The sequence below is a fragment of the Perissodus microlepis genome, chromosome 15, assembly GCF_051167445.1.
Source record: "Perissodus microlepis isolate ML-2025 ecotype Zambia chromosome 15, ASM5116744v1, whole genome shotgun sequence".
NCBI lineage: Eukaryota > Metazoa > Chordata > Actinopteri > Cichliformes > Cichlidae > Perissodus > Perissodus microlepis.
In genome coordinates this window covers 20350672-20358919 of record NC_140475.1, presented here as the reverse complement: position 1 = coordinate 20358919, position 8248 = coordinate 20350672, and the positions used below count along the sequence as shown (strand labels likewise).

At 38.9% G+C, this 8248-nt stretch overlaps 1 protein-coding gene across 1 annotated transcript; it reads right to left on the bottom strand.

The window, feature by feature from the left end:
• Window positions 1-695: 695 nt before the first annotated feature.
• ttll2 (tubulin tyrosine ligase-like family, member 2) lies at window positions 696-6338 on the bottom strand. Its single transcript, XM_084953756.1, has 4 exons — window positions 6255-6338; window positions 4621-4855; window positions 2323-3689; window positions 696-2108 (listed from the first exon to the last, which is right to left on the bottom strand). Exons 2-4 carry the CDS (start codon window positions 4840-4842, stop codon window positions 1787-1789), a joined length of 1911 nt encoding a protein of 636 aa, XP_084809882.1. The 5' UTR covers window positions 4843-4855; window positions 6255-6338; the 3' UTR covers window positions 696-1786.
• Between the last annotated feature and the right edge of the window lie 1910 nt (window positions 6339-8248).

The window sequence follows — 8248 nt, the reverse complement described above, 5'->3', positions numbered from 1 at the left end:
CACAAACTTGATTTTTACTTCCCAAAGTGCATTAGTTCCTCACATGGAGCATAAAAACATGATTTAAAAAAAATCAACAAATTGCAGCAGCATAGTGTAAATAAGTCAGTTGACTAACATTTAAACTAACATTTCAAACTAATACATCAGATCTTCCCCTCCTGTGTCCATTATGTTTGCGTTCAAAAAGCGAACCTAGTTGATTGTGAAAAAACTCGGCCGAAGGCTTCATAAATGGGGTTTAACTAACCCAGTGATTGACCTCACGATGGCTGCATCTGTCTTTTATATACAGTCTGTGTGTAGAGCTGATCGTGACACACACGTAACAGCTAGCATATGTAAGGTGGAGCTGTGGCAACCAGACACACTGTTAGTCACGTGGCGAGTCAAGGCAGATGTGGGTCATATCTGGGCCTTAACATTTATTGTTTTCTGCTTTATAGAGTAAACCAGAGAAATATCACCTACACATACAGTTTCCTTCTGATATTTGAAGCTTTGCATTGAGTTGTAACTCATTATTATGACAACAAGCAAACTCTACACAGAAAGTTTCCAGCCAGATGGTAGAGTAGAGCAGGGCGATATGACCAAAAATATTTATCACGATATAGATTTGAAAATTTGCGATAATGATATAACTGACGATATAATTGACACTAGACAAAATGCTTTACAACTCCACAATTTTATTAGTGCAAAAAAAAACCCCATCAATGTATTTTCACTTAAACAAGCAGCTGTTTTTTGCATTAAAGTTATATAAAAATGTAACAGCGCAAATTCCTTGCTGACAGTTTAACCAAAAGGCATTTCCAGTGGAAATTGGCCGACATATCCTCAGCATAACCATGTATGATATCCACAAAACTTAAAAAGAGGTTATACACACACAATACGCCGCCGTGCCTTTTTCGCCATGTGCGTATGAAAACAAAGGCACTGCGCAGGCGTGTTTTACCCATATTCTATTGCGATATTTCATTTTCTTACGTTGCCCAACATTATACCGGTATTACCGTGAACGGTATGATATGGCCCAGCCCTATGGTAGAGTCAAACCCAGGTCCTTCTTGCTGTGAGGCAATAGTGCTAACCACTGTTCCACTCAGCTTTAATGCTATATACCTGTCCATCTGGCAACTTTGTAGAACTTTTGGAGCCTTAGTGATCTCCATAGAAGTCCACATTTTCACCAGTTTTGTGCAGAACCAGATCAGATGCGTGAGAGCAGCAGAGTTCATGGCAAATCCCCTCTTTCTAATAGATGTTTTCAAAGTTTCAAACACTGAGTTACAACTTAAAGAGCCACAGTACATTTCAGAGCCACACGACAAAAATGTGTACATTAACTACTTTAATTAGAAAAGAGTCACTGTCTCACAGCCTATTAAAATGTGTGTTCACGTGTGAGTCTGTCAAAGTCCACTACTAACCAATAACGCTTTTTTATAATCATAAAAACAATCAATCGCAGATACTGTTTGTCTACATTTTTCTTTAACAACCACAGGTTTTCGTGTGGGTCGTGTGTTATAACATTGACTACAGCATATAAAGAAACTCAATTTACCAGCAAATTTTATCATATTTAACATATAAATGAAATATGTTCTCATGCAAGCTACACAAAGGGCTGTAGGATCCTCACTAATGATGTGTTAGGTCAAATAAACAAACCAACCCTGAAAAAAAAACAGCCTATCAGAGCCTCCAACCCTAAAGAAAACAGTAGAAAAGCACCATGCAGTATTCATTTACACCAGCTAGAGTATGCCACAGGTTAAGTTGATTTGAAGCATTGGCTGATCAGTGGAGGATCTTTTGGTCCCCACAACAGCGAATCAAAGTCAGTATCAGCATCCTTATCTGCCGTCACCTTCTCTTCTCTTCTGCTCTTCATCTTGTGTCCTTTGCCCGAAACCAACTGACCAGTTAGGCTCTGAATCTCCTGTAGGACTGTCCTTATGTCCAGTTCGTGCTGCGAGGCTTTCAGAGTAGCCCTGTTAAATGGAAACGTCCTTATGAAGTCTCCAACCTTCACTGGTGGAATATTTTGTCCATTCCCTGTGGTTTTCTCCGCAGTGATCCGAACTGGCTTTGTGCTGTGAACGTTTGAAAAGAGTCAATTGTCATCCCTTTTTAAAGGTTCTCAAACTGGCTTCAGTTTTATGAATTTCAAGGCATAAAAATGCAATTTTCACCAAAATTGTAAAATATTCCAAGTCAGAAGTAATTTAAGTAACAGTAATAGGTCAAACTTTCCACTTTTAAAACCAACGATTTGTTCTTCTTTGACATTTTGCAAATTTACAGTACCTGTAAATGTTTGGGAGCTTCCAGGACGCAGCAGGCCGTGTGAATGCTTCCTCACTCTCCTGGGTGTCAGGTGTCAAAGAGGAAACGTCTGTCTCTCCTGAGCACTGCCTCTCAGCTTCTGTTTCAGTGTTGTCATGGTTTGTAACATCAGACCTGTAAAGAGACCCGTTGTTCATGAGGTACGATACAAGAGGCTGACGAGACTGTCTGTTCAACGCTGACTCATTTGTCCTTGAATCCTGGCCCAGTGTCGGGTTTTGGGTCTGGTTGGTGTGGAGTTTGATAGTACTGGTGTTAATTATTCTGCATCTAGCTTCATGTATCTTCGATAATTCAAAAGGGGGAAGGCATCTTTGGTAGTTGGCTTCAAGGTCACGCTGTTTAAGCTTACCCCGTTTTGTCTTTTCAGGCTGATGAGACGTTTTTAGCAGAGGGAGAATTTGAGTGTGCGAGCCCTTGTTACCTCTCTTTTTCTTCTGATGGTTTAACGTTGAGAGCACAGGTGCAGACGGGTGGTTCGCCTTAAAACAAGGTTGCTTGTACCTATGTTTCCGATAAGCTCTGTCTCTTAAGCTGTCGGTCGATGTGTAGTTCATCATATCAATGACATCACTGACTAGCTTTTTCTTCACTGAAATATCAGCTTGGCAGTCCAGTGTGAGTGCAGGGCTGTAGTTGACCTCCAGCAGCCAGGGCTTAAACTTGGCATCTATGAGGATGTCAAATCCAAACAACTCCACACAGTTAGGACAGGAGGGCACTGATGTAGCAATGGCGAGGAGGGTCAGAGTGACGATGTTGTTGATCCTCTGCCACAGAAGCAGCTCGTTGATCTGTTGACTGTGGAGAAAATGTCTGAATTTGCTCATGGTCCACTTACATCCCCGGCCCACTCTTCCTTTTTCAGTTTTGTAGAAGGGACCGAACTTGTTGATGCTGGTGTTAGTGAGGTGAGCATAGAGGTTATGCAGAGATGACAGGTTGAACTTTTCAGTGGCAAAACGCACCAGGCCTTCTTGATGAATGTACACAGTCAGTGGATGAAAGCTCTTCACACACACGTAAATCCTCAAGTCAAACTTGTAGCCGGAGATCAGCAGAGAGCTGCTAATGTACCTCTGAATGACAACAGAGCAATCATAAACCAAGTCCTTAATATCCTCGAAAATGAAGATCCCTCGGCCTCTGGAGAGATCCACAGGCTTAACTATCCAGTAGATCGATGTTCCTCTGGCCAGACGCAGTCTGTTGTACTCAGCCAGGAAGCAGGTGTAGTCATTGGGGAGGATGAAAGTGGTGGGACTGAAGTCATAGAGAGCTGAACCAAATGTTGCTTTCATTCTCCTCAGGTTGCGTGCCAAGAAATCCTAAAGAAATCCGAAAGAAATGCAAATAATTCATTTGGTATAAATTCAGGTTTTCTTTTTAAAAATTACTTTGTTAAAAATGATGTAAAATCTTCCCAAATTAACTAAAACTATCAACAGAATGTGAGGAGACAACCACTGACTTTATATCACAAACATTTATGTGGTGTGCTGAAGATATTTTAGAAGTTGAAGTCAAAGGGCAGTAGATTACCACTTTGCACCACAGGATCATGAGAAAGTGAATCAATACAACCCATATTTAACAAGGAAAGTCATTAAGAATGTTGTTAATTGCATTTGCCACCAAAAAAGACGAAGCCTGTTCAGGAAATAAGGGCAGGGAAAATAAGAAATATCAAAGAGAACAGCACGTCTGAAACTCAAACACTGGTATAATGCTGACCCCTGGTGATAAAAGTTTAATCAGCAGAGGGTAACGACAAAAAGTACATTTCAAACGGACCTATTATGCTCTTCCCTGTTGTTCTCATGTAAATACTATTACACTTGGTTGAAGTTTCAGATGAAGTGAGCGTATGTACAAGTAGTCAGAGTCTACTAATCATTCATTTACAATTTTTTTTCTTTAATATTTTGCATTCCTGCCCGGATGGCACAGTGGTAGAGTAATTACCACGGACCCTCACTGCAGGAAGGTTCTAGGTTTAAATTTCCTGGTCCAAAATCATGCGTGTTAGTTGAACTGGTTGTAGATGTGTGAATCCCAGAAGTTATGCTTTGTGCTTTTCCAACATTTCAAGCACTGACACAAAAATTTTTAAACAGCTCAAGAGCTGAGTTTTGTTGTACGAGAGTTGTTTACGTTTCTCGACGTAGGAATGAGATTCAAATGAACAGTTTCTTTTTCTGGTAATACGTCTGTCATTCCAAAACATGAAGTTTAAAAAAAATCTATGTAGACATGCACCTTGCGTGTGATGCCAACAGTTTTAGGATGGTGGTTGAGGCGTTGCCACGGCAGCAGGTTGTGATATTGTGAGGTCTGAAATAAAGAGCCTCTCCAGTAAAGGTTCCAGTCTTCCTCCTCACGCTCTCCTTCATTATACTCCTCCCACCCTCGCTCCAGAAGCACCTCCCTCACCAGCTCGGGGCCTCTGTCGTGCAGTCTGAACACCAAGGATGCAGCCATGCAGCATCATCCACTATAGATACAACAGAATAATGTCAGAATTTTATTGTAACTTAATTTAATAACCTAAGTTACATTAGCATTTTAGCATTTATAAAATTGGAGGATATGGTGTGATGTAAAAGGAAATTTAGCATGATAAAGCGGCATATAGGAGAAATAGTCATCACTTTATCAAATATTGGCAGACCATAAAATGTGCACTGATATCATCCAAAAAAACAACATCCTGTATATGCATCGCAAAAACATAAGAGAACCTAAAAAAAATAGAACTGTTTTCCTAAAACACTAACAGTTTAAGCTTTCCAGAAAGTTTTATTTACATTTCATCAAAAAGTGTCATGTCCAAAATTCACAGTCACAGTCTCTGGGAAAATCCAAAGTTCTATATTATTCCAAAAAAATCCAAGATGTTCTAAAGCATCCTAAATACCCTGATTAATTGGGAATAGCTGTTTTAAACAGTTCAACAGGTGAAAAAGAGCAGTTCTCTGCATTTGGCTTGTGGACAGTCATGGCTAGGACAAAGAAGCTCAGGGAGGACCTGCGGCTTTGCATTGTGGCTGTTCACAAGTCAGGAAGGGGCTACAAGGCCATATCTAAATGTTTTCAAGTTCCAGTGGCTACAGTGCAAAGTATTATTAAAAAAATACAAGGTGTTCCACAGCGTGGAACACCTTGTATTTTTTTATATATTATATATATATTATATATTATATATATGTATATATTATATATATACTATATATATATATATATATATATATATATATATATATATATATATATATATATATATATATATATATATGTATGTGTGTTTGTGTGTGTGTGTGTATATATATATATATATATATATATACACACACACACACATACACTGATCACAGGCACACCAGTGAGAATTACTAGATTTTGAGTGGGAAAATTTCCACATCCTTTTTGCATCTTCCAGGCAAAATTCAACTACAGTTCAAAGGTTTCAAACAACGTTGAGCTGCCACTTAACAGTTTATCTCTTGGCTGGACACTCAGCACCTTGTGTGTAATCCAAAGCATTTACACGCTAAATCTGAGAAGCCCAAACAAAACCGACACTTTGTCCACCGTCTGCCAAGAAAGAGGGATCAGACTGAAGCTCCAGTATGCCAGCTTACCAATAGGCTCCTATTTAAAAGGGGGACAATGCTGCATTCCAGACTTTGAAAACCTCTCAAAAACATTTGAACATATGATTGCTTCTTCTCACACAAAACAAAAACAGTGGCAAGGATATTTCCTCACAATTTTTGCAGCAAAGGACAAAATGCAAGAAAGTCTTCATCTGCACTGCTTAAAGAAAATGCACTAATGGATGAAAATGGAATATAAATGTCAAATTTACAAAAAATGAAAGAGACTGAGCTTACCTTTAAACTGAGTTGACTTTAAAAGCCGTTGTTTCCTGACAGATAAATGAAAGGTAGGATGCAAAAGTCTTTCTTCTCTGATCACGTTACCCACAGCTTAATACCAACAGGCTTCCTGTTCTCTTAGCTCCTCCTACAGACCAAACTAGACTCTCAGCCTGCTACTGTTGATCGTTGTGGATATATGAAGTACATTTAGAATACAGCACTGGATGTCTATGTTCATATTACACAGTCTCCTTTTCAGACTGGACAAACTTCCCCACAATACCTCCATCACTCGATGTCGAGTCATGACTGATCATCATATACAGCTTTTCAAATGTCAATATTGAGTCTGAATCTCTCTAAACTTTTTTGCTTGCCCCTTCTGCTTTTACAAATTTCATCTTTTAATTCTAGCATGTGGCATGATGCTACTGTAGTGTTTCTGTTGTTCATAAGAAGACGACCATGGTGGCAACAAAAGTTATTGCAACACACAGATACATGTGAATATTGTGTCGCTTCTCTGCCAATTTTTATTCCTCCAGTGTCCAGTACGTGGCGTAGTTTCTCCACAGAATACAACACTTGTGAATATCACAAATAGGGTAACTGTGCATACAAATAAATAAAAAAGACACACCCATCTTAGAATAGATTTTTTTTTATTCAATTTTAATTTCAGCAGACTGCAGGTTAACCAGTAGATGTCATCTTATGTGGAAGAAGAAATTTCGGGGTTGCTTTTGTCTGTAGTTTGTGCCACATTTACTGTCAATTGAACATGTAACTGTTATAAAATGAAACATGCAGTTTATTTAGTTTCAACATTTACCACAGCGGTAGAGTTTATTCAATCTTTCTATGTCCAGCTGGCTCAGATGTGTCCTCTGACCTATCTCCACACCACTCTGCTTAGGCAACAATTGGATTTCCATTTGTACTGAAGCGAGACCTGCAAGACAGAGATGGGGTGGGGGTCTGGAGTCTGTTTCAAGTACTTTGGAAATCATGAAATAAGGATGACTTCAACTTACAGCGGGTAGTGCATTATAGAGCTGGGATCATATTTTAGGTTTTGAGTGTTTCCATGCTTCACCTGGAAGTTATTTTCTTTCCCTTAAAGGAAAAAGACAGTAATGGTTGAATAAACAGAACAAATGGCTCAGAAGTGCATTTTGTGTTTATTGCTGCGCGTCAGTATCCCGATATTTAGCCTGCTCCGGCCGTTTCTTTTAGAGGAGCTGCAATACCAACCATCCTGGCATTTACAAAGGAGTAAAGAAAATTCAAGGAATTCATATTCTACTAATGTAAAGTAATCCAAGTCACTCAATGAACACCAACCTGCAGCTGAGCAGGTGGTATTCAGGGTACAAAAAAATATTCTGTCTGTTGAGACTTCTATTGTATCACAATAGAAGTGTTAGAAATTCTTTAAGTCACCATTGTGTTCTAGCAAATCTAAAAATAGTGCAAGTGCATTAACTGATCACCAGTCTGGAGCAGAGCTGGTGGCATTGTGGGTGTAATTTTAAACAAAAGAAAAACAAATAAAAGCATAATCTGAAAGAGACACATCCAAAAATCTATCATGTCATATTAGAACTCTTAAAATAAGAGGAATTGCTGCACATTTCATACTGCATCCACTCTGAAATCTACATGCATGTAGTCTGCACCAACATCCAACCTGATGAGTGTCTTTAGAAAGAAAAAAAATAAAATTAAGGACACCAACTGAAAGTTAAACTTTAAACATAAATACACTTTAAATGTTACCGATTATAAATAAAAATAACCTCTAGAGCAGTGGTGTCCAAACCCAGGCCTCGAGGGCTGGTGTCCTGCAGATTTTAGATGTGTTCTTGATCCATTACAGCTGATTTAAATGGCTAAATTTAAATCGGCAGGTTCGGCCATCGCACACTAGAATAAATTCTCTTCTTAAATAAAAATGAAAAAGGGCTACTTTAAATGCATCATGTTTTTAATTTGCAAGTTCATAA

Excerpts from the sequence above, each read along its gene's own strand:
- ttll2 (XM_084953756.1), bottom strand. The coding sequence starts at position 4,842 with ATGGCTGCATCCTTGGTGTTCAGACTGCACGACAGAGGCCCCGAGCTG. Across the intron at positions 3,690-4,620 it reads CTGTTGGCATCACACGCAAG|GATTTCTTGGCACGCAACCT; the intron begins GTGCATGTCTAC and ends GGATTTCTTTAG. Across the intron at positions 2,109-2,322 it reads AAGCTCCCAAACATTTACAG|CACAAAGCCAGTTCGGATCA; the intron begins GTACTGTAAATT and ends AAACGTTCACAG.